Source organism: Oryctolagus cuniculus, chromosome 7 (assembly GCF_964237555.1).
Source record: "Oryctolagus cuniculus chromosome 7, mOryCun1.1, whole genome shotgun sequence".
Taxonomy (NCBI): Eukaryota; Metazoa; Chordata; class Mammalia; order Lagomorpha; family Leporidae; genus Oryctolagus; species Oryctolagus cuniculus.
The window spans coordinates 159,938,610-159,964,655 of NC_091438.1; the positions used below are offsets into that span (position 1 = coordinate 159,938,610).

Below are 26,046 nucleotides of genomic sequence, written 5' to 3' on the forward strand. Positions count from 1 at the left end.
CACTGGCCCAGGGCTTGGGACTTCAACTGCAAAGCTGGGCGTCTGCAGGACTGACTCTCGCTCAGGAAGGCGTCCGCCCAGCGCTGTTCGGGATCACGGGTTGGCATTGGGAACCGGCACGTGCTCACCCCCTTGGATTCCGGGAACGGGTCAAGTTAAAGCAAAACACGGATAGTATGGGGAAATTTTCTTCATTTTTAATTTACAGCAGAAAGAATATAAAGCATTCAGAAAACATTTTCCATATTTTAAGGGCAATTCAAAACATTTTGCATGGTTTCCAGCAGCTGAGTTCTTCAACAGATCCATTGATTCAATGATGCTTTACATGCACAATTACAAAAATAAAACTTACAAAAAAGAAGACATCTAGACTAGTTTTACATGCAAGTCTCAGGGACCCCCCGTTGGGCGCCAACTACTGTGTGGAACTGCCAGAAGCGACCGTGCAGCCAGAGAGGGGGTTCGTGTTATTGTCTTTTATTTCGTTCACACAGTACAGCTGATTTCGAATGGGTAACGAGAATAGCAATTAAATCTTCAGGAGACAGAATAAGATTAGCTATTAATTTTATAATGAAATCCTACTCCTGGCACTTGGGAATTCAGATTATCCAAGAAAGCTGCGCTTACCTATCATCTTATATTCGAAATTAAGGTTCACAACCAAGAGAAAGCGGTCAGAAAAGCTTCGATTCAGTGGAAGTGCGTTTGTCCCTCACCGAGGATTCACAGTTGGACTGGTAGGTCGGAACCTACTTCCCATCCCCTCCGTAAGAGCCCTCCCAATTCTGTGTAAGTCTCTAATCTGGAATTTTCTAACTTACTCAGCTAATAATGTAGCATGTGAAACATCTTTTGAAATAAAAATAGTGTGAGGGTTAAAGCAAATCCACTGAGGTCATTACTCTGGTCAGAGATCAGTTACTGTACCGTAATCAATGGACTGAACATCCAGATCCAGTGTGGATAGAGGGTATCCCGGAAGAGCTGGCTTTCACATTCCCCGTTTATGAATGCGACTGTGTGTTCCTGGAATACTCAGCGTCCTCCTCTAGGTCAGACCGTGTCAAACAACGGGGATCTGGGGGACCGCACAGCTGCGACGTAACCCACACATTTAAAAACAAAATGGAGTCAGGTCGTTTACAAATGTACAGGTGGCTACTCATTGTGGGGCTGTCACTGTTGTCAAAGCCAGTCACAAAGCAGAAAGACGTATACTGTACAGTAATTCGAGGTTGGCAGTGAAAGGAAGTAATTAAAAAACAAGTACAATTATAGAAAAGGCACCAAGAGCACTGACCCCAGTTTTTACCACAATCTTTTTGTGTCCACCTTCCTTCTGAGACACCAGTTTAAAAGCTCATTCGCGAATTCTGATAGGCTTCACAACAGGCCTCGAGTTCTCAACTCACAGTTGGCAACTGGAACCGAGAGAAAACACCTCTGCCAACGGATGCTCGGCCTCGCCTGGGCATTTTAAACTGGCGTCAGCAACGCGAACTTCATTCTCTCAACCTTGGTAGTTTAATTTGTAAAAGCATCAGATTTCTTTGGCTCCTCGTTATGTGGAAAGAGTTAAATACCATGACGTCCCTTACAGGGCCAGTCTGCATCTTTTTCACTTTTGAGTTATTTGTGTGTGTGTGCAATTTTCACTTCACTTTCTGGTTTCCAGCAGGAGATATGAAAATGTGACATTTCCCTACTTTGCATTCCGTTTCTTTTTGTCAGGTTTTGATCGTTCTGAGTGTTCTTTGTTGGAGTGGATGGTGTTAGGCTATTTACTGATTTCTCTTATGATTATCTGTTTTGCAAAATTAAATTAATTTTCTTAAGCAATATTAGCATTCACATTACTTGGCACCATTGGCAAAAAAATTTTAAATAAAATAAACTAAACTCCTGGTAGCCAAAATTAAATGTAAACATATCCTTTTTTTTTTTAAGTAATGTTACTCTGCCTTTTTTCCTAAGTCTAAATACAGTAGCTCTTTTTTTTGCAGTTTAGTCATGCTTTAGCAAAATGTTCTTCTAAAGAACATTTAAAATAAAGTACTCTTATAGTGAAATAAAGGATTTTTTTGTTTCATTTTACAGACCATAGCCACTAATGCTTTGCTTTTGTTCATTTCTTTTTTCTTGATTTCATGCACATATCTCTTTGTTTTAATATATACAATATATACAAACAATACATCCACATTTTTCTCGCTCATTCAGACAAAACTATACAAATAATTTTATCTTGCCATGTTATTGACCTTTGTGAATAAAATATTTAGCAATTAATATAATCCCTTTCAAATATTTTCTCACTTTTCATTTCTACCCTCTGTATATACACAGACACCGCTCCGCTGGATGAGATAGAGCCAAAAACATGGAATTTACTGGCCAGAACGCAGCACCACACTGATCGTTTAGGTGGCAAATGTCCAGGCAAGGTTTATGATTCCTTAGAAGTGCTAGTTTCCAAGGTTACTAAAAAAGGCTACATGCTTTCCCAATTCTTAAGTAATTCTCATTGCACATGAAAGTAAGGCAAAAAAATTAAAGTGCTGAACATGAGAGAAGGGACAAGACAGTTATTCGCAGGGCTTCTGGGAGGTGGTGGGGACAAGAAAATAAATTTAAACTCTGTGAAGCTGTTTCTTGTTATTTCCCATGCATTACCCGTTTGCCACACACCCGCCCCTCTGCAAATTTCCACAAGACATTAAAAACCTGCAGATTTTAAAAGTTGCATTAAGTGTGCTGTAGAGATTAAAACAAACAAGACAAACGAACAAAGAAACAGTGAAGGAAATGAGAACACACGGACCCGATACAGACTGTATGATCTGAGCCCTCCACTGAGAACCAATCCCAGAGATCCACCTTCTTGGCAATGACCGACAGGCGCAGGCACGGCATCCTTGCTGCTGCTCAGGTAGCCCCACCTTTCCTTAGCTGTATTTTTGGTATAAATATTTGTACAGTTCCACACGATGTTTGAATGCAGCCCTGTATGAGAAGGAAAACGGCTTCTTCTGAAGATGAAGCCTCTTCAGTTCCTCCCGGTGTCTGGTTTTCCTGTGATCCAACAGAAGATTGAGTTCCAAGATGTCTTGCTGATCAAATTAAAAGTTGTCCATGAAAGTGCAAATGCAATGACCAAAACATTCCTGTTAAAATCCTGCAGCTGATCTCCCCAAAACTGCAGAGGGATCGTGTGTGCATGTGTGTGTGCGCATGTGTGTGAGTTGTGTTGTTGCATGTCTCTGCTAAAAACAGAAATGAAAACAGTCTGAAAAAGCAACGTCACATTGCTAAGGGATGCTGCTGTATGTCTTCAAGTTCCTTGGCCTTTTTCAACTCTTTCACTCTGGAAGAGAAACAAAGAAAACACCAGGTGATAACTATATAGTGAAACTGTGACTGAATAGAGGGGCGTTACCACTCGCTCTGGACTGAGAAGCCAGGACAGCAACCCTCTTCAGGATTGATGGCAAAAGAAACTTCTGGGAAGTTGCTGGAAAAACACCCGAAAGGGAAGAATGACCCTTCTTAGGGTGATTAAAAATCTTGTCTGCTCTAAAATGTGCTGTACCATCAAGTGCTCTAAGAACAGCAAAATCAGTCTCCTGTACTGAGTGTAACAACAGGGTCAGCTTAGGAAAGGCTACCTTTTCAAATGACTTTTGGGCCGGCTGGAGCACCACTAAGCCCTAGAGCTCCACAGGGGAAGTGCACATACATTCATTGTAGCTCTCAGTGTACTGAGGAATTGAAGTCTTGGCTATCTTGAACCTGAGTACCTCTGCACAATTCACTCTTGCCCTTGTGTGCTGTGGAGTCTTTGATTTTCTCTTCTTCCAATCCACATGCGACTTTTTTTTTAAAAAGACATTGAGGTTTCTCTCTTTAGGGCCCCCAGATGGACAGCAAGTGTGTGTGTAACACTGATAACACACTCTGTTCTGCTTATCAAATATACGGTTGTGAGCAAATTTAAATGGAACTGTTACGGACTGATGGAAAAGCCACATCAGCAAATCATTAATTACCACCTCCAATCTGTATTTTTCATTTAAAAGTTTGCCCATTTTTTGAATAGACTGGGTGGCAGGCAAGCAGCTGTAAACTGAGGGAACATTCCTCTATACTGACAAGGAATTATCAGTTCCCCTAACAGCTGATTAACCAGATGAAGTCAGTGCAGGCCATGAAGTCAGGCTTTGCAGTACAGCATGCTACACAGTAGCATTTGTTTCTCCAGAAAGGGAATGAGTGTCTGATTTTGGTACAAGAGAAGCATTAGTTTCTCTCCCTCGGTAGCAAGACAAGAAGTCTGACTTGTTCTGGACCTATACAGGGGTCAATAATTTCAAATAAGTTTCCAGTTCTCAAAGAAGTCTTTTCTGTTACCTTAAGTCGCACCAGTAAAACTAAAATTTCATTTTAAAACAAATGCTAGTTTACTTTCTAAACAGATCCCTGAGCAGGAAGAAAATGCTTTTAAAAAGAGGTTTCATTCCTGTGCTACCCAGGTCAGAAGCAACGGAACGAGACGCTGTCCCAGCAACGAGAGAAGGTGACTGCGGTTCCCCCCTCCACACAGAGGGTTTCTGGGAATTCTGCAGGGCTGACACGGCCTCTTCAAACACAGGAGGCCCCCAGAAGCAATGCTGCAGCACGTTTCCATCAGCAACACCCAACAGAGCTACTGTGTTTGAAAACTCGCTTGTTTGATTTACTCTGCACCTATACCAAGCCCAGGCTGGGCCTCGCGTGACACGTACATGTGACAGTTAGCTCCTAAATCTCGGATTCTTTTAACAGGCACGTTTGGAATACACTGCTAGGTTCACAATAGAGCCAGATGTTATCTGGTTTTACATTTTATAATCAAGTAAACCATGGATGAATACCTTTTTAAGGTGGTTTGGGTCCTATCACAGTACGGGACAGTGCATCATTCTAGGTCCCTCCTTTTGGACATGCATAATTAATAAATGGCCTTTAAAAATTGAAACATGCTACAGTCTCTGTTCAATTTTTAAACATGCAGTATCTATGCTAACATCCCTTTGGCTGGAAAAATGCAAGGCATGCGCCGATGCCACCTTCCCTTCTGGACATGCAATCTCTGCACCTGTGCAGACCCGCTTGTCGGTCACTGCCAAAGACGCATGCTACCGCTGCTGTATTTGATCTCTGCACTAGCACAGAACTCATTCACAGATATGCAACAGACTCCATCGCTGATGAGGTTTCCATCCATTCTCAGTTTTCCTAGAGTGAAGAGGACTGCCTCAAAAATGTGAAGTCCATCATTGAGATGAACTACAAAGGAGTGTGAATGATAAGGCTGAGATGTTTCCTACAGTTTCTACCAAAGAACCTGGTATCAGCTGGTTAGGGTATGTACAAAAAAATTTTTTTCTTTTAGTTAAATGGTCACATTGGTTTCTTCAATGATTTTTTTTTCAGTTTCTCTCACAACTAATTAGAAAACCAATTAAGTTTTCATAAAGTTTTAGAGTTACTGCATTAAAAATTGCTATAAAATTAGTGATGGCCTCACGGATCACCAAGTTGAGGAGGGGTATGCGTCCACGAACAGAGAATGTCTGCCTGGGACAAATGAGGACACCCCAATCATCACAGACACGTGCTAGGCTCTTGTAACTCCTGAGTGATGGAGAATTTCATTCTTGGTTTTGTCATGAAGTCACTGCAGCGTGCTAGTGTTTCACATGATGCTAGAATGACGGACATGGCACAGACATTTCTCTACAGGAAGTCATTAAAGGAGGAATTAGATGAAAAGGTAGAAAGAGGAAGAAACGTGGACGACCTCGCAGGTGCTGTGCAGGTTGCTGGGATTCGCTACCTCCTGCAGTCACCTCCAGAGGTCAGTGGGGAACCTGAGACTTACAGGAAGGAAGCCACTTGCCCCAGATCAGTTAATAAACAGCACAGCAGCGATCTGAACCCAGGTTTGCTTGACTTCAAATGCTTCTAATAATCTCAGACTAACAGAAAAAAATCTTAATATTCTTATTTCATTGTTTGTTTTTTTTTTCCAAAAGAATTTACTAAAAAAAAAAAAAAATCGAAGCCATTTGGAAAGTTCCACGTAGAAAATGAGACTGACAGCTCTGCTTTCTCAATGCCAGGATGTCCCCCTTTGTCAAGACACTGCGCTGGTCTCACTACAAGGCTTTGGTTGGGGGAGGCCTCTGCATAAGATGTGCATCTTGATCTTACAAGGCAATCGGATTTTAAATCCAAAACCACGCAGCAAGAACCCAAGCCCCATTCTCCAACTCGCATCTTACAGACCATGCAGGTGCTGACCGGCCCCCGAAGGCTACAGGAAGCTGGGCAGCTTCTCCCTACCCTCCTGAAACACCAGAGTTTTGTGTCATTTGGATGACTCAGGAGGTGAGGGGTGATTTTTATTGTTTTAAATTAAATGTCAACTGGGAAAAATGTCAGAATACTACATTGCCCCCAGTGAAACAGAACAATCCTCTCTCTGATACGATGTAGAATCAGAGCGCTTCCTGTTACCACAGGAATCTGTCTTTGCCTTGTTACGGTCAACAAAGTGAACGATCCCCAAGAGGTTCTGGGCTATTTCCAAAGCTTTTGTCGGCTTAAGGCCTACTCATCATCCTTTAAAAGCTGATGTTTTTCTATCTACCTACACCTCACAAATGTGTTCACGTGACATACAAATAGCTAAAAAACTTAGGGGAGGAAAAAAATTGTGTAAACTAGAAACCAAGATCAGTTGCCTGGTATTCCCTGTGTTGTAGGTGTGCTTTCAGTGTCAGCTCGGTACACACAGACCCGAGTCTTTCAAGTTGGAACTAAGTCTGAGGATCTGGTGTCTGCCACTATACATCTATTACTCAGAACACAGGTGCTCAACAGTCCCCGCCCCTTCTTACGGGGACCTGGGATTTTGGTTCTCTTGAGGGAATGTAACTGTGAGACACTTTGGGGGCTAAAATGAACCTAAAAATGTCCAGGTCACTTTAAAAAATCTCACTGCAATTGCACTTCTGTCTGAATCCTGTTACGTGGAAGACACGTAAAAGCAGCTTCTCTCTCCTGAGGTTGTAAAGACAATTAACGGGATGGGAACCAGAGCTGCTGTCCCCTCCGGAGAGCTCCGCGGGCATCTCTGAACCTCCCGCCAGTAACCTGGAGCTGGGGCAATGAGGCCAGCAACACCTCGCCTGTGACCATCGACTAAATTGGGGGACAATCCCAGGGTCTTCCCGGGTGTTCCAGGCTAAGGAGACTCATCGCCTTCCTTGGGATACTGCTGTAGTCTCAACCAGACCCCCCCCCCCAAAAAAAGTGGCTGCATCGTAATGTACTGGAGTGACTGAAGTGATGGAGGAAGCAGCAGCACCGAAAGCCAGCAGAAGCCACGGGGTCTGTTTCCAGCAGACGTCCGGTGACAACTTAGGAAACCCAGAGCGAACAACGGCTGCGTGGGGAAGCACAGGGCCACAGCTGCTTCGTTCCATCTGCTCGGGAATGCTCAGCCAGAGATGTTTCATGAGTCAGTGGAGGCCAGCAGGTGTCTTCCCGCAAGGCTGCGCGTCAGAGATCGGGGCAGCCAGGGCGGCTTTCTGATGAGTTACCTGTTGCTCTGAGAGCTGCAAAGGCTCGTGGGGAATTTAGGGAAAGGGAGATCTCGCCATTTTCCAGAAATCTCATTGGGATTGCAAAACAAAAAAGACAGAGAGGCCCGGTAAGAATGACACAGAGCCTGCTGTCTGCGATTTAATGCACACCACTGTCTTCCAAAAACATCCATTTCCTAAAAGAGGCAAGTGAGACAAAGTTACTTCGGAGAGTCCAAATACACCCACGATGACACATCCCACATTCACGTCTTACTGCTCAGCCAACCGACTGGGCCACGTGGAAACTACACCTCACGGCAAATCTAGCTGAAGGGCTGGGACACCGCGGGGGCTGCCCGGGCCCTGGCTCCGTTCCCCCGAGGGGCAGGCCTCCAGGTGCTGTTCCCATGAGCTGGGAGTGTACGTGTGACTTCCAGAACCGGGAAAGCCCTGCAGAGGGGACCCACGTCACAGCGCAGCTGTCAGAAGCGTAAGGCAGAGCCGCGTCCCTGAAATCACTACTTACCAAAGTGGCCGGTGCTTCCGGCGAGGGAAGTGTTTAGAAAACTCCATTCTCAAATACAGAGAAAATCTGTTGTTTAAAAATGTGCAACGAAGGGGCTGGTGACGTGCACAGTGGGGAGAGCCTTCTACCTGCAAGGCATGTGGGCACCGGTTCAAGTCCCAGCTGCTCCACTTCCAATCCAGGTCCTTGCTAATGGCCTGGGAAAGCAATGGAAAATGGCCCAAGTACCTGGGCCCCTGCACCTACATGGGAGACCCGGAAGAAGCTCTTGGCTCCTGGCTTTGGCCAATAGATGGAAGATATCTCTGTCTCTGCCTCTCTTTCTCTTTCAAATTAATAAAAACTAAAGGGGGGGGGAAGTGCAACCAATAAGTGTTTTTCCTTTTAGTCCACTAGGACACGTGTACCCAACCTTTGCTGAACACAGTTGGGTGGGCGATTACCAACTGGCTATTTACATAGCAGAATTGCCCCTGCTCATGGTAACAAAATACTGCTCCCAGGAGTCTGACTCCCAAAGCAAGCAGGGATCTGCCTAGAGCTGCTTTCCAGGGAGGGACATCTCTCATGCCGAAGATAATTTTCTGCTACAGAAAAGTCATGGAGAGAAGTGGAAAGCCATTTTCTGTCTTAAAAAGGGCATTTGTGTTTAAGGCAGATGGAGTCTGTTCCAAAGCCTGTCATCGGCTACTTCCTCTATATGTGCACTGCCCTGGTTTTTCCTGTTAGACATCCTCACACCCATCCAACTGGAAGCAGGTGTTTTCAGCGCACTTTAAAAGTTTCTCATGGGGCTGGCGCTGTGGAGTAGCCGTTAAGCCTCCAACTGCGACACTGACATCCCATTGGAATGTCTGGCCGCTCCACTTCCAATCCAGCTCCCCGCTAATGACCTGGGAAAGCAGTGGAAGATGGCCCAAGTGCTTGGGCCCCTGCACCCACGTGGGAGACCCAGAAGAATCTCCTGGCTCCTGGCTTCAGATCAGCCCAGCTTTAGTCATTACAGCCATTTGGGGAGTGAACCAGCGGATGAAAGACACCTCTCTCTCTCTCTCTCTCTCTCTCTCTCTCTCTCTCTCTCTCTCTCTCTCCCCCTTCCTCTCCCTCCCTGTGTAACTTAGCGCCTCTCAAATAAATAAATAAATCTTAAAAAAAAAATCTAGGTCTCACTAAAAAAAGTTTCTTACATCACAAAAGTCCTTTGGTTATTTGCTTAAGTTGGTGTAATACCTAAACTACCTGAGAAACAATTAAAACTGATTTAAACATCTGTCTCTGAAGTTCCCTCCTAAGTGGACAATTCACATGCAAGACAAAGGAAAAAAAAATAAAAGTCAAAACCCTTAGGGGAGCATCCACAAGTTGGTAACTGTAGTGCTGAAGTGAGTGGGTGACCTGGGCTAAGCCTGAAGGGACAGGAGGCAGCGGCTTGGTGCTTCTTCCCCACTCATTTCCATACACAATGGTATTTTCTGATTGCTGGGCTGCTGGGAGCCCACAGGGTCTTAATTCTGACAAAGGACACGGCCCCTCTGCTCACCTCTCCTCCCAGATCGGGTCAATGATGGAGACCCATAAATGCAAACACCGCCCCAAATCTAAGCTTTCAAATGCTTGTTGATGCAAACACCCTAAAGGACCTCAGACAGGAGTGCTTCGTAAATTAACAAAATGAGCACATTATATTCTGTGACATTCCAGAAACAGACTCCTCCTCAGAGAAGGCTCTGCCTCCCCAGGGTGACTCCAACTTGGGGGTGGTGGGGGCAGAGCCGCTGTGAGAACCAGGAGAGGTGTCATGGGCAGTTAGGCAAAGCTGTAGGAAGTGCCATGTCCATTCAGACAGCTGCTCAGCTCTTGTCACTCAAACTCCCTAAAGACTGGGGGGGCAGGGGTGGGCGTGCGTAAGGGCCATGATGAGGTTCCAGCGTCCCATGCATGAGTAAGAGTTTCGGGAGCTCCCGACAGGATGCAGCAGGCACTGGAGAGGTGGAGGCGGGGGCTGTCGCTGGCAGTGAGCGCCTCTGCAGAGAGTGCCGGTAACAAACTGAGACGCCCAAGCTTCCCGAGTGCAGGAACAACCTTCTACCAGGACGCCGCTTCCCTGCGTGTGACATGCAACCCGCTGCAGCTGCCGGCTGCACCGCTACGAGAGCATGCATCTCCTCTCCTGGAGGAGTTGTTTTTGTTTGTTTGTTTTGTTTTAAATAGAAAAATCATCTGTGTCTGCCAGGGTGGGAGGAGCCGGCAGAGGCGGCCATCAGTATCCCCCGTTTCTCGTGCATTTCCAACGCAGACGTCTCTGAGCCTGCTCTACCTTCTGGACCTGAGTCACCTCTGCTGTAAACCGCTGCCGGACGCTGAAGAGCCTGACCCAGGTAAACGTAAACACGTGGAGCTGCATTTTGCTCTGTTTTCCTTTTCTCAACACAAATTTCTGCAGTGACTACCCATGGGTTTAGTCTTCCATAAAGACAGGGCCGTGACGCAAGAAGAAGCCAGCAAGCTGCGGCCCCTGGCTGGGACCCAGGTGGGACCCACCCTGCGTCCATTCTCGTAATAGTCTTATTAGGATGTGGCCACGGCCATTCCTCTGGGAGAGTGGCTGGGACAGACTGTGTGGCCTCAAAGCCTACAATATTTACTCTCTGGCCCATTCAGAATAAGTTTTCAAGGGGCCGGCGCTGTGGCGCAGCGGGTTAAAGCTCTGGCCTGAAATGCTGGCATCCCACACCGGCACCGGTTCTAGTCCTGGCTGCTCCTCTTCCAATCAAGCTCTCTGCTGTGGCCTGGGAAAACAGTAGAAATTGGCCCAAGTCCTTGGGCCCCTGCGCCGACGTGGGAGACCCGGAGGAGGCTCCTGGCTCCTGGCTTTGGATCAGCTCAGCTCCAGCCATTGCGGCCAATTGGAGAGTGAACCAGGGGATGGAAGACCTCTCTCTCTGTCTCTACCTCTCTCTGTAACTCTGTCTTTCAAATAAATAAAATAAATATTTAAAAAAAAAAAAGAAAAAGTTTTCAAGCCCCTGGCAAAAAATATAAAATCTATGATATTGATAGGAAGTTTGCCAACCCCTGGCTTAGAGTACAGTAGATAAATACCAGCATCTAAGTGTGGTTACTGGGACATAATTCACACCTCCAGAGGTCAGAGGTTCTAAGATTTGAGCTATGGTCTTCTCTGAGAAATCTTAAAAAGGACTGAATAAAGTACTAATGTGAAGTTAGGGTTGGTGCTGAACATACTTGATTGAGATAAGGCCCGTATTTCAAATTCGTAAGAAAAAAAAGCTAACAAATCCATCTGAACTCAAGTCCAGTTCTAGTGAATTCTATCTGCTTTTTAACAGGTTTCTGACGCTCAATCTTCACTGTAACTTGAGGTGTGTTCCAGTCACACCTGGCGGCGTCTTCTGCCTCTTGCCTGACAAATCAGCACCTCTTCTGAAATCTCAGGAAAACCAGCAGCGCCTACTGTGGAGTACCGACTCCCTGCCGCTTCTTTAAACGATGGACCCCACTGGAACAGCCACTCTGCACCGCGCAGAGAGGGCGCAGGTCCGGGAGACGTCACACCCTCCCCCACCCCCGTTTTCTGTCCAGCCTGGCCCTGGAAGCTGCGTGACACCGCATGTGCTGGGCGGGTCTGGCAAGGAAGCCTCTGTGTCTGACTTACCTCCTCACATAGGGAGAGGGAGACTCAGAAAGCCAAACTACAGGGGCAGCGCACTCGGCCACAGTCGTCCTAAACAAGACACTTGACCGGCTTTGTGCCTTCTTGCTCAGGCAATGTTGGCAAAAGCTGAGTTATTTCTCGTAACGCAGCCTTGACTAGGGTTCAACTCGTGCTGCGGCCACTGTTTTACAGGGGAGGCCTCTTCCACCGAGCCTGCGCATGCCCTGTGGTGCCCGGGAGGGCCCCCCTCTCCCTCACTCATGCACTTGTATGTCTACCGTACACGACTGCTCTCCTGTTGTGCGAGACGGCAGTGTTAGTAATCGGGGTTAGTTCTTATTTAATTTCATTTCATTCAAAATGGAGGTGGAACTTACTGGCATACCTAGGCTGCAGCCCCATGCAAGCAAGCAAAAAGCAAAATACCGAGAATGGAAGAGGAAGAGGAACTGGCTAGCAGGCAGCTGCACTCACCCTTCTGCACAGCCTATGGTCCACCAGGGGGCTTTAGACAGCAAAACAACACCAGAGAGCTATTAGCAGAGGGCCACGGCAGGATCGACAAACAGCTGCTTTTCAACCAAAGGGAATACAAAATGGCTTCTTTTTCGGGGAGAAAGAAAAGGCGAGTGATAGTGGGGTATGTGGAACGAGCAGGTGGAAAATTCACCAACTGACTTTTAAGTCTTACAGCAGGGCCGGGGTCTCCACTTCTCACTGATTCCTGAAGCCCCTGTCTACCTGCCCTTCTGAGAGGGGCCACACGAGGTTTTCTTTAATATGGACTTTGCTTCTAAGGGACAACAGACATTGACAGTTTCCCTTAGAACAGTATCAGGCGGCCCAGGATGACACCAGGGTGACGTAAGCCCCCAGGGAAATCCAAGTCTGATGGCAGCACACGCACAGCTTTTCAGCATCTTCTCACATTCCTCGGTGGAACACGAAGGAGTGAGTGGGAGATGAACACCAGTCCTGCAGGCCACACACAGCGGTCACGGGAAACCCTGGGCTGTTTCCTAACATCTAACGTCTGGTCAACATGAGGTCAAGGGCCAGCAACGATCTTTACTTGTTTCCAAATAATGAACGGGGATTCAGGGCCCAGCATCTCGTGTTCTCCTCACACCGAGCCTTCTTGGCGGCCTTCCTCAGTGGTGAAAGCCGAAGGAAGCTACAAGTCTTCCGTGAAGTCTCTCCCAGCTGCTGGAGCCCACAGAGAGCAAACAGGGGACCTTTGTAGGGGCCTTCGGGGAGTTTATGTCCTGTTGAAGCATTCTACTCTCTCAACCCACCCAGTGTACAAACAGGGCGTGGCTTTGGCAAAAAAAAAAAAAAAAAAAAAAAAGAGGAAGAGAAAAAAAAGTGTAGAACGTTATGTGCTTTGCTCAAAATCCAGAGGACTGCATTACCTCCACCTATATTCAATGTCTGAAGATAAGACTCGAAGAAATGAGGGTGATCGCGGAGTCCAAGTTCACTTGTGAACATTCTGGAAAGCGGGGGACTGTGCCACAGCAATGCTCTTGAAAACGCAACCCGTCTGCAGAGCGTCCACGAGACTCTGCTCCCGGTGGTCAGTCTCCTGGCTTCGGTGCTGCAGGAGCCAGAGGGATGGGGAAGGAGGCAGAGTGCACAAGGGAGACGTCGGGCTGAGGGCAGGCCAGGTCCGCGGTGCTCGCCAGACGGGAGACCCCAGCTGCTGGTGTTGGTCCCCAGCGCTCAGATGCCAGGTGAGTGTCTGACAAAGCGGCAAGGCAGGAGACTGGCGAGCTTGGAGATCAAGATCGTTATGTGACAGCCGAGTCCCACGCTTCATATGTGTTTCTGAACAGGACTTCCTACTTCCGAGTCTTGGTAGCAGTCTGCTGTCTCGTTTGGTAGTTGCCGTGTGCAATGAGGAGCCCCCAGTCCTGCACCTCGTCATAGCCTCCACACTGGACAACACTCGTCGGGCCCGGAAACCCTCTTCCTGTTTTCCCTGTTGCTAACATAGGGGCAGCGCGTGTTTCCCTCCACAGCCATCTAAGTGAATTCTTTTGTTGATTTAGAGAAAGGTACAAGGGACCAGTTAAACCCTATGAAGTCTCAAAGGTCAAACGTTTCAAAGTTAGCAATCCGATGGTTTTAGGAGTTAGAAAAATACAAATGGCAGTGACACAAGACCTCTGAGGATCAAATTCCAGCAGGTGTTAAGACACAGAGGCACAGGGAACACACAGCCAAACCACTGGGGAGGCCCCCTGCGCACGGGAGACGTGGCCACTGTGACGGAGGTTGGGCTGGACTGAAACTTAGAGGAAGCAAAATGATGTTCTCCAGCCCCCGGGTGTGAGTGAAGACCCCAACTTCAGCAAGAAAGCGCCCGTGCGAGGGGAGGGACCTGTGGGGAGGGGCCGCGGAGCCCACCTCCCACTAAGTGCAAGGCCCCCAGGATGTCAGCGACCTCTGACCCTGCACAGCTTTGCCGGGCCATTTCCTGTCAGCCACCCCACATCCAGCAGAGGGCGCCACCTGCTTAGTGGAAATTCTGCATCACAGAACCTGGGTGGCCTTGACAGTTCGCCTTCCTTTGCTGGGGCACAGAACACTCCGTGTGCTTTCGGTTTGGACAGACACTGGCACAGGAAGGGATTACAAGAACACTGCAACGCGGCCTGCAAGTCACGGGGTAAGGGGCACTTGGAGCTGAGCAGCACGCGGCACGTCGTCCTCACATCCGAGGCCTGAGCCGCCTGGCCCGACAGGCACCGCGGGGTCTGGGCCAGTTCCCAGAGCGCCGCCAGCGGCGACTGCCAGCGGCGACTTCCTGGCTGCTTCAGGGGCTCCACTGCCCCGCCGTAATCCGGGGTGCGCCCCTGCCTGCCTGCCTGCCTGCCTGCCAGGGATTAGCTTTCCACGGGAGCCGGTGGGCGGTGAAGGCGGGCAGGGCCGCCGCCTCGCTCTCGGCGACGGACACGCACAGACCGAGATTCACCTACCTGTGGCGACAACGGCGTAGAAACCTCATTATTTTTCGAGCAGCTTGGTCCTGCTTTTTGGTTAGCAAACTGCTCCTGAAAAAGTCAGAAAGCTGTTGTCACAGGAGGGCGCTGTGAAGCCTGACGTGCGAAAGCCTGAGGCCGACTCCTGGTAACCAATGACTTACTTCCATGGTTCACGGGGCAAACCCGACAACACGGGCACCTGCGGCTGTCAGGGCACTGAGTCTGCGCGTCACTGGACGAGGACGGGGGGCTGGGCACTTCCCCTCACTTTCAGGGAGGCCATATAAAGACTGAAAGTAAGTCCTCTCTCAAAGCCCCGTCACAGCTCCTTACAAACTCACTCTGTCGAAAAAGACATCCGGCACCACACGGGCGTTCCTAGTGTAGAGGCTGACTCGCCTGAGTCTGATACTCTCTTTGGGCTGTTATTTTCTCCATTTTTAAAATTGTTAAAGAATATTTAATTTATTTGAGAAAGAGAGAGAGAAAATCTTCTCCACTCTGCCCCCTCCCCCATCCACTGGCTCACTGCCCAAATGCCAACAGCAGCCAGGACTGAGCCAGGCCAAAGCTGGGAGGTGAGAACTCCATCCGGGTCTCCCCCGTGGGTGGTGGAGACCCAAGTACTTGAGCCGTCGCCTCCCGCCTCCCAGGGTGAGCGCGCTGAGCAAGAAGCCGCGATGGACGGCGGAGGCAGGACCTGAACCCCGGCTCTCAGGCTCTCGGATGTGGGCCGCGCTGCATCAAACGCTCACCCCTAAAATCTTTCTACGTCAGCGTTCCCTCACTCTGCTGCAAGCTTTTATGACCCTCTCTAACCCTAGCTACTCTTGCAAGGTTTTCCATGTAGCAGCAACTCTGCATCTTAGACAACTGCCACTTAGACTTCTTAAACAGAGTAAGACCTTCTGAGTGGAGATTCTGGCCCTCCCCCATTTCGAGGTAAGTTGAAATTAGGTGGTGACATCAAGATACCTGGCGCTAAGCACACAGAGACCGGCAGCGCAGGAGTTACCCATGGGACGTGACGGAGCTGCAGTGCACGGAGAAGACAGAGGCTGCCAGTGCCCCGCACAGGCCCCGCACAGGCCGTCTCCTGCCCCGGGACCCACCTGAGCTTCTGCTGGACGATCACGGCCGTCCGGCGGGCCTGCCGTCTCTTGCCGCACTTGCGGTAGCTCCGGTAGTACTTCTGGATGAGCACGGCGGCGCGGCGGCTCTGCTGGAACTTCTTCTGTTCGTAGTAACTGCGGAACTTGCTCTGGATGAGGATGGCCGCCTGGGTCATCTTCTTATAAAGTGCGTACTGCGGGGAGAACAGGCCAGGCCATGACAAGCGCAGCTGCAGCAGCTCGCCCGCCCCTGGGCCCGCTCCCCCCATGGCCTCTGCTTTGGTTCATCACGAGAGACAGAGCAGGAATCTCCTCACCTACCTTTCCAAACTGTGAAGGACTACTAGAAGGGTTGCCTTCAGATTAAACAAAAACTGCTTTATACATGCTTTTCCCTCAAAATAGTTCCCCTTCTTGGAAAGGAGTTTTAACCATAACAAACTTAGACTCCGATGAGTCTGAAAACATACTCAGGCAGTAAAATTTTCAGTATCTGCTCTGAGCCTGAGGTCTCCTATCCAGGTCTGACCCGTGTGTCCTTCCTTGTACCCCGGCCCTGCCCCCACACCGAGAGCTGCGCAGCCGTCAGCAGCTGACTTCCAACTGTCATCCGGGTGACAAGTCTCTGACTGAGTTACAAGGTCCCAAATACGAGGCTTATCATGAAACGCTGACACCTTTAAGCCAGTTTAACCTGTGAGAGATTAGCACTCGCGAGAGCTACGTGGCAGAGTGGGGAGACCCGGGGGCTGCTCGGGAGCAGGACGGAGCCACAGAGCTGGCTTCCTCCTCGCCGAGAGGCCCCAGGCAGCAGGGGCGCAGCAAAGCGCCCGTGACTCTGGGGACGGGAGTGACAACCACGGCAACTTCCTCTCTGCAGGAACACGCCCCTCGGAAAGTCCCTGTCTCCGCCTCCCTGCACCCTGGGATGTGTGAGGGGAATGAGGGCCCACGCCAGGATCTGCCCTCTCACCCACGGGCCTGACAGTCTTGTACAACAAGAACGCGTGGCCCAAGTGGGGCTTTTGTCACCCTCATCTGTGCACACGGCACACTCAGGCCCCCAGGGGCCACCGTGGAGCCCGCCGGGAAAAGGGGACGCCTGGTTGGCGGCCTCTGGGCTGCAGGCAACTGGCGTGGAAGGGTAGACGTGAGCCGAGAGGACGTCCTGGGACGATCCTGCCAGACCCCTCTCACTGATGACCACGTGCCCACCTCGGGACAGGGGCCCGCCCTGCTAGGGGCTGGCGATGTGTGCGGTTTGTGACTTGGGTGGGATGGCTTGTGAGAGGGCTTGGGTGTGTCATTACCTTCAAGGCTATCCATGTCAGCTTGGGGGAGAAACAGAAAATACAAGATTAATGTTAGATTGCTGCTTATAATGGAATAAAAAACCAGAACTAATAAAACTCCCATCCGAAAAAACACGAAACAAAGTGGCTACAGTCATGCCTTCCATCTTCCAAAACACTCCTCTGACAGCTGCCGTTACTTCCAAAAATAACGACTTCTTTGAAAGGAGGTTAAAGAAAACAACCCGAAGTCACGTTTTAGAACAAACACTGTGCTCATCACAGACTGGAAACCCTGACGCTGTGGCTGTCTGTGCTCAGGTTGCGCCTGCTCGCCAGACAGGAGCCAGTGCGGCCCCTGCCACAGGCCTACGGTACTGTGGTGTCAGCGTTTGCACAATAAACCTTCATTTTCTGGGATCGTGAACTCAACCGGCTACAAGCTGGAGACGCCTCTGCGCCGCCCCGGGCGTCATCCGAGAGAAACCGGAGAAAACAGAACCCCGGTCAGAAACGGAAGCGAGCCCTGGACTGTAACAGAACGTAACCCCGGGTTTCTGTGAGACTGATACACGGGCACTTCCAAAGCCTGCTGGGAAACTGTGGTCAAAGATGATGTGCGTCTCCCATGGGTTTCCTGAAGACCCCTGTGTACGTCTTGACACTTCTTATTCTTTAAATAAAAATTGAAAACCGACCTAGAGCACGGCCTACTAAGAGGTTCAGAAATATACTGACAAGACTGAATTTTATTGTCAAAACTCAGGTTTTTAATAGTTTACAGCTGCCTCGATGATTTAAAAAAGTCTAAATGTTTAGCGAATGCCTCTTCGCCTCGGCTTCTTCAGCTGAGGAGAAATATGTGGGAGAACTGTAGGGGTACACGAGGGGGTGTGCCCCGAGACCCGGTCCCCACCGGGGACCCCGCAGACGCCTGCCGGGTCCCTTTGCCCACTGCCAGTCTATGGGCCCCCACGTGTTGTCTGGGGAACAAACCCAGGGAAGATGACTTAGTGATTCTTGTGCCTCCTAGGGAGGGAAGGCAAAGGCAATTTAAGATGTTCCGAGCTCCTGATCCGCCAAGATTTTTACAATTCTTCCTTTTTTTTTTTTTTTTTTTTTTTTTTTTGACAGGCAGAGTGGACAGTGAGAGAGAGAGACAGAGAGAGAAAGGTCTTCCTTTGCCGTTGGTTCACCCTCCAATGGCCGCCGCTGCAGCCGGCGCACCGCGCTGATCCTGGCAGGAGCCAGGAGCCAGGTGCTTTTCCTGGTCTCCCATGGGGTGCAGGGCCCAAGCACCTGGGCCATCCTCCACTGCACTCCCTGGCCATAGCAGAGAGCTGGCCTGGAAGAGGGGCAACCGGGACAGAATCCGGCGCCCCAACCGGGACTAGAACCCGGTGTGCCGGCGCCGCTAGGTGGAGGATTAGCCTATTGAGCCACGGCGCCGGCTCCAATTCTTCCTTTTAAAGTGAGTAAGGAGCTGAAAGCAAAGTGGCCAGAGACGACATCACTCAGTAATCCGACGTCCATGGCAGGAGTGGCATTTACCTTCTCCAGGCACCTACGGAACTTCCTGGAGCTCCCAAATTACCGCGGTTACATGCTCATGGGCGCACGGCTTCGCAACTCAAACACGAGCTGTCAGCCCAGACCAGCAGAGGGGGGCAGCTCCGGGAGGTGACAAGTGCTAAAAGGCCACAAGTTTGCACCATTATTCTCTTCTGGCATAGGTTTAAGTGCAGGTGGTTTTGTTATGTTTCACTTTGGTTTTCAATCGAGCCAATTCACAGGAAGTCTCTGTCATCAGGTGCCAGATATGGTGGCCCCTGGCCAAGCACCACGCCATGGCCCGGCGACTCCCAGGGCCGGGGCTCACCTGTTTGTATTTTCTGTAACAGCGCTGAATGACAGCTGCAGCCACCTCTTGCTGTTCCCGCAGCGGTCGGCCCTGAAAGCGTAAAGTGAGGGGCACAGATCAGCGAGGATTTCCTGTGAGAAATGTCAACTTTCTTAAAACTGAAAGAGAATCATCACCCAGGTAATTCAGCTTGCTCGGAAACGAGCCCTGCGTTTCCCACGCGCACGACGGTTAGCACACGCTGGGGCGAACGAGCCCGCAGAGTGGACCCCTCGACTACTCTTGCTTCTAAACGAAACCCCGACATCTGCAGGGGCAGGAGACCGCACAAACGCTCGTTTGCGAGGTAGCGCGGGTGCTGCACTGTCCCTCCACACGCCAGTGGTCTCTCCTGGTCCCCTTTCTGGCGGAGGGTCAGAGACCCCTTGGAGACTCCATGGGGGCATGGAGAAGGGAGCCCCCTCAGTCAGCTCCTGGGCCTCCGGCTGGAAACCTCTATCTAAGGTCAGTTTCCCACCACACCCACTGTCACTCCCACTCAGGCTGAGACGGCGACAACCGCCCGCTGCTTCTGCAAAGGAGAAATCATCTAATGCAACACGAAAGCTTCAAATGCAAGTTCTGTCAACTCAGAGGAAAACAAAACACAACGAAAGGCCCGGTCTAGGTTTCAGTTCCAACGACCGGGACTTCCGGCCAACGTCCCAGATCTCAAAGCTGTCACAACACCGAGAGTCCGTCCGTTCTCTTTTACCTTGTATTTCCGGAAAGCTGTCTGGACAAGCCTGGCAGCCTCATAGAGTTCTCTCTGCTCACGATCAGACAGAGTTAGCTGAGCAAACTCATTCTCTACCTTCTCGCTGGTCGACGCACTCAGGAATTCCGACCAGTCTGCCGCCGAGGGGAGGGGAGCTTTCTCCAAGGCTAGTTCACTGCCAGGGGAGCCGACAGGGCTCAAGCTGGTGTTAGAGGGCGGGGTTAGAGGCTCGCTATATGCACTTCTGCAAGGAGGAGAGAAAGCAGAGACGGCCTCGTGACTGAGCTGCACAACCCACTCCAGGGCAGCCAGCGAGAGGCGATCGTGACCGCCAGGAGCCGCCTCCACTCACGAGGGAGGCTGCCCAACACACCCAGCGCTGCCACTGTCCCACCCACGGGCAGGTTCGCACTCAGCACCTGCTGTGAGCTGAGGGCCGCACTCCGCAGGAGCAGCCCTGGGCCGCTCCCCCGCCCGGAGTGGTGGTGGTGGGGACACATGCTCTGCCACGGCAAGAAACGGGAGGAGGAGGTGAGGCTGTGCACCTCCAAGCGGCAGTGCGGCCTGCCCTAAAGCTTCCTCCTTCCCGGGAAGGGGAGGCCCCCTGTTACACAGCATTCAGCAAATACAGCTCTCCTCTCCCGCCCCCAGCTACATCTGGGAACTGAGCCTGGGGGGCAGCCCCCAGACCTGTACTGACCGGATATGGGCGGCACTGGGCAGGCGGTCGGCGTCAGCGAGGTAACTGGCCAGCCAGCTCATCGTGCTGCTAACGGCGGCAGGCTCCGTTCTTTCCAACACGGAAGGCTCCAGGGACACAAAAGTCTCCTGCTTGATCCGGTCGGGGGTGGCTTCGATAATGTGTTCCGCTAAGGTCATCATGTTCACCTGGAACCAGGGCACAGAACTCTCAGGTTAGCTGGGCGCCACCTCCACCCGCCCCTCAGAAAGACGAAAGACAAGTGCAGGCGGGCAAGCTCATGCCCCAGCCCAAAGAGCTCCAACATCCGTGAAGCTGTGTGACGATTTGCCCAGGTACACGGAGACCCACAGACCAGATTATCTCCAATCACAGTTTGGCCAAAACCTTTCTTTTCCAGTCTTGCAGAGCTTCTGGCTCGAGCCCACTTCTACCCTCAGCCAGGATCATCCAATGATGTGCCAGCTGGGTGGAGGCATCAGTGTGGTGCCTGTCACCCCTCCTCGCCCCACCCATGCTGCCTTGCAAGCCAGCCATTAAAAACACTTATCTTGGATAATTTTCTAAATCTTCATCAAAGATCAATTATGTTTTGCATGGGAATAAGAAGAAAGTAGGGCCTTTACGGGGGCTGGCACTGGGCAGAGCAGGTACAGCCACTGCCTGCAGTGCCAGCATCCCATGTGGGAGCCAGTGGGAGTCCCAGCTGTTCCACTTCTGATCCAGCTCCCTGCTAACGCGCCTGGGAAGGCAGAGGAGGACGGCCCAGGTGTTCGGGCCCTCGCCACCCATGTGGGAGACCTGGATGAAGCTCCTGGCCCAGCGCTGCCTGTTGTGCCTACTGGGGAGTGAACCAGGAGAGGGAAGATCTCTCTCTCTCTCTCTCTCTGTAACTGACCTTCAAAATAAATAAAAAGACTGCCTTTATTTGTTTTCTATTAAAGGACAAAAACACTGTATTAAGAGCAAAGTTAGATTTTTCTACTTATCACTCACACTGCTCCCAGTCATGCAGGTTATCAAGGTAAGGACACCTCAGTGTGACCAGTAAGAGCCACCACTCAGGCGCAGCGTTCAGTGTGACAGCTGCAGAAGCGAGGGGATTTTAGCGACTTTAAAGCCAATGATTTTCTCAGCAGTTGGCCCTCGGACACTATGTCCTTTGTTTCCACAGTTCTTGGATGTGGTCAGCTTTGGGTTTTCATTCAAACACGCTTTGTGTCCTAGGGTATGGACAATTTTCATAAAACAATTTAAGAGAACAGTGTTCTATTTGATTGTATTTCTAATTACAGCAGCCCTGTCCTATTAAGTACATCGTATATCAAGTGAAGCTAATTGTATTGCTAAGATTTTCACATCCTTTCCACACGTCCTCGGCGAGGCTGTGAGACGGCCGTGCTGGCGCCCCGCTGCGCTCACCGTTTTCCGCTTCTCTGCGTCTGCCGGTTTGCAGCATTTACCGGTCCCGCTGCTGGGTCTCCCGACAAATCCCACAGCTCCTGTCTGCCTCGATCTGCGCTGTTTCCTGCTTTCTGCACCCATCTGCCCTCCCGGCTTCACACACCCCTTGGTCTTCTTTCTCTTCCTTCAGCTTCGTTTGTCTTACAAGCAGCGTACGGTGTATTCTGGTTTCTTTTTTATCGGTTCTGAGAATCCTTTATCTCAGCAAGGTGTGAATGAGCCACGTTTGGGAACCCTCCCACGTTCTCTGTCCTTTGTTATTTCTGCTGCAGTTCTGTGCTTCCTTATGTCCCTCAATTTTTTCTTCGTGGACCAGATGTCCGTCTTCCCCCTCAGTGACTCAGAAATTCTGTAGTGCACGTTGACACTACCAACAAGCACTGTCCGCCTGTCCTTACCCATCCTCTCGTGGGAAACACTCGACCACCTCCCCTGAACACAGGATGAGCTACCGACTGTGATACCCACTGACTGTCTCCACTTCCCCACATCAGCGAGGCTGGCACCAAGCACAGCAGGTAAAGCCACCACTGGCATCCCAAAAGGCTGCTGGTTCGAGTCCCAGCTGCTTCACTTCTGATCCAGCTCCTCCCTGCTAATGCACCTGGGAAAGCAGCAGAAGATGGCCCAAGTGCTTGGGCCCCCACACCCATATAGGAGTCTCGGAAGAAGCTCCTGGCTCCTGGTTTTGGATTGGCCCAGCTCTGACCATTGTGGCCATTTGGGGAGTGAACCAGCGGATGGAACATCTCTCTTTCTCTGCCTCTCCTTCTCTGTAACTCTTTTGAATAAATAAGCAAAAACAAATCTTTAAAAAAGAAACACTTCAGCATGCTGGGGTGCAGGCAGTGGCCAGTAGTTAAGAAGCCATGTGGGACATTTGCATCCATGTCTGAGTTCAGGCCAGGGCAACACTCCTGACGCTGGCTTCCCTCTAATGCAGATCCGGGGAGGCGCCTCGTGATGGCCCGTGTCGCTGGGTCCCTGACACCCACGTGGAGACTCTGGAGTTCTGGGCTCCTGGCTTTGGCCTGGCCCAGCCCTAGCTATTGCAGGCATTCGGAGAGTAAACCAGCAAATGAAAGATCGATCTACGTATCTTTCTCATTGCCTTTCAAATGAAAGTAAACAATTTAGAATTTCAGTTCTGGGTTACTGTTTAAGATCATTCCTCTCCTCTGTGAAGAATTCTCAGCACCGATCTCTCCCTGACTTTCCAATAAATAAAATAAACAAATAAATAACAGGCTGTGGGTTCTGGGCACTGTTTGAAGATGAGGCCTCTACACAGCGACTCGGCCACGGCAGCTTTATCGGCTTCACTGCTCGTCTTCTGGGAACTGTTCTGTCATTTCTTATTTCTAATTGTTAATTTTTCATTTCAGTTCTTTAAACTGCTGTTTTCATGGCTATGTGCTCTTAACTTAGTAAAATATTCTCTCAAGACTCTGAAAACGTGGAATAGCTTTTTTAGGTTATTTTCCGTTTCATGCATCAATGGTTTCAGAGGCCAGCTGGCAGGAAGCCCTGTTTGTACCTGGTGGTGATCTACACCTAAATTAATTAAGTGTAAATAAAATTAGGAGGCTGGTTCCTGGGCTGCACCAGTCAGGACTCTGGAGCTCAGCAACACGGGCGGCTTGCAGCCGTGGACAGCAGGGGCGCACTGTGTCTCCAGCGCTCAGACAGCTCTGGGAGGCCTGGTTCTGGGTGCCCCCTTGCCTCCCTCAGTGGTTGTTTGATTTCACAAGCATGGTTCTGGATGGCTTAGTATTGACATCTGTATGGATCCCCAGAGGAACTGTCTGAAACAGGGCTTGGCGACCTATGGTAGGCCGGATCCAGCCAGCACCTGTTGCTACAAATAAAGTTTTATTGGAACACAGCCACACTCCCTCCCTCAAGCCCGATTCTGTGCTGCCAGATCACATTAAATGGCCCCGATGGAATCAGAAAGTTATCAGCTGGCCTGCTGTACAGGACGGCATCCAGCTTTCTGGCACAGGCCGTGGGAGCCGTTAGCAAGCAGGCAGGCTTCTCTCTGCACCACACAGCATGGGGCTGGCAGGAAGGGGCCCTGAGGTGCGCTGACCAGCAGTGGCTCCCTAGCTGTGCTGGCCTGGGACCCAGGGGCCCTGCCCTAGGTGGGTCGGCCAGGACCAGGGAGCTCTGGCAGGCCCCTCCTTCTCCTCGCATCGCTTCTGCAGGTGCACCTGTCCTGTCAAAAGCCGTGGGCATTTTCTCCTTTTATGACTGTTTTCGGTTAGATCAGGGGCAAGCGGGAAAGAGAAGGAGGCTAACGTGTTCTCAGGTCGCCCCCCGTGGCCCTCCCCTATACATCTTTTTTTTTTTTTTTTTTTTGACAGGCAGAGTTGGATAGCGAGAAAGAAAGGTCTTCCTTTTCCATTGGTTCACCCCCCCAGATGGCCACTATGGCCAGTGCGCTGCGCTGATCTGAAGCCAGGAGCCAGGTGCTTCTCCTGGTCTCCCATGCAGGTGCAGGGCCCAAGCACTTAGGCCATCCTCCACTGCCCTCCTGGGCCACAGCAGAGAGCTGGCCTGGAAGAGGAGCAACCGGGACAGAATCCTGTGCCTCAACCGGGACTAGAACCCAGGGTGCCGGCGCCGCAGGTGGAGGATTAGCCAAGTGAGCCGCGGTGCTGGCCTCCTATACGTCATGATTAATGAGACTGGTTCAGTAGCCCAGTAAGTTTACTTGTGTATGTATGTCCTCTCCTGATCCATAACAAGTTGGTGCCTGAAACGAATTCTGGATTTTCTAGATGTCTCCTAAGGCGGTCACTGGTCAGCTTTAGGGCTATCTCAGTGCACTTCGTGACGGCCTCACGCCACACGCACCCTTTGCAGTGGCCACACGATGGCCATGCCCATCAAAGTCATGCAGATAATTCATGTTCCGTCCATCCCTTCCTGATCTCGCTGTCCTGAGGGCCCGGATTCTATCATAACTGGAGCTTAGGGCAGTGAGATCAGTCATCCTGGAGGAAAGAGGCAGCAGGAACTCACTCGAGGCCCAGTGTGAGTTCCGGGGAGCCAAGAAGACTCTGCCAAGACCCGCGTCAGCGAACAGAAGCGCAGGTCCTAGGGCAGAAGACCGGCCGACGCTCTGACGCCCTGGCACCCGGGGCCGTGCCTCCAGCCCTGTCCAGGGAGGACGCTACGTGATCTTGACAAAAGGACTGCACCGACCGACCGAGGACTCTGGCACCCCGGCCGGCCTTTGCGGGCTTACCTGACCAGCGCTCACCTGGATGTCGTCCATGGGCTGCGAGCACTCCTCGCTTTCTGCACTGTCCCGGTAGGACCCCATGTCTGGATCCACCACCTCTCTGCTAGCCATCATCAGGACACTCATTGGTTCCCGTGGTCGCACCTGGGAAGGTGCTGCCTCCTTTCCTATACTGGTCCCCTTCGGATTCCCAGTCACCTGCACTGTAGACACACCAATGGAAAGATCTTTGGAATTCCACGTTACTACCGGCTGGGACGCAGAGGCGTGGAGTCCTGCAGGCTCTGGAGAGGGAGGGGAGGGCTCCCGGCTGCAGTCCCTCACCCCGTCCCTGGGGCTGACTGCCTCGGGGACAGCCTGCTTAGAACTAGGGCTCTGCTTCCTGATATTTGGCTGTTCCAGACTCAGTGCAGTGGGAAGCAGCTTCTGCCTCGCCTGGAAGGACTCGGGGTTCAATTTATGCTTTTTGGGAGCCGGACAATCTTTGTGGCTCTCACTGCTGTAGTAATTAGAGGGTTCAGACCGAGGTCTTCTCAGCTCTGCAAAGTACAGTAGAAAGGAGAGTCAGCACAGGTGACAGAGTGAGAACCCACACGAACCAACACTTCCCACGCCTGAGGTCACGAAGCCGGCCCGGACGCGCCCATTCCCCGGGGCACGGCGCGCGGGAGCTCCCCCAGGAGTGCGCTGCCTGCACAAACACAGGGTCTGCTACCTCCAGGGCGGCCTTGGCGGGGGAGGGGGGTGGGGGTGGGAGGAGCGCCAGGCGTTCTTAACGGGAAGT

At 50.9% G+C, this 26,046-nt stretch overlaps 1 protein-coding gene and 1 long non-coding RNA gene across 27 annotated transcripts in view; one reads left to right on the forward strand and one right to left on the reverse strand.

The window, feature by feature from the left end:
• Positions 1 to 175: 175 nt before the first annotated feature.
• CAMTA1 (calmodulin binding transcription activator 1) overlaps positions 176 to 26,046 on the reverse strand; it is an 848,439-nt gene continuing 822,568 nt past the window's right edge. For 9 of the 26 annotated variants that reach the window (XM_070079345.1, XM_070079342.1, XM_070079347.1 and 6 more), the window contains 10 exons: positions 25,281 to 25,801; positions 20,549 to 20,736; positions 19,846 to 20,092; positions 19,110 to 19,181; positions 17,249 to 17,269; positions 15,939 to 16,132; positions 14,821 to 14,895; positions 12,314 to 12,344; positions 7,653 to 7,831; positions 176 to 3,370 (listed from right to left, as the gene is read on the reverse strand). In XM_070079345.1, coding sequence (XP_069935446.1) covers positions 3,307 to 3,370; positions 7,653 to 7,831; positions 12,314 to 12,344; positions 14,821 to 14,895; positions 15,939 to 16,132; positions 17,249 to 17,269; positions 19,110 to 19,181; positions 19,846 to 20,092; positions 20,549 to 20,736; positions 25,281 to 25,801 — 1,592 coding nt within the window. In that variant the 3' untranslated portion in view covers positions 176 to 3,306. The remainder of the gene's footprint in view (positions 3,371 to 7,652; positions 7,832 to 12,313; positions 12,345 to 14,820; positions 14,896 to 15,938; positions 16,133 to 17,248; positions 17,270 to 19,109; positions 19,182 to 19,845; positions 20,093 to 20,548; positions 20,737 to 25,280; positions 25,802 to 26,046) is intronic. The other 17 variants (XM_070079358.1, XM_070079357.1, XM_070079364.1 and 14 more) reach the window with 13 other exon arrangements.
• LOC127493653 (uncharacterized) lies at positions 3,365 to 15,647 on the forward strand. Its single transcript, XR_007924134.2, has 3 exons — positions 3,365 to 5,408; positions 10,397 to 10,541; positions 11,514 to 15,647. It is a non-coding gene; the product is annotated as an uncharacterized lncRNA (long non-coding RNA).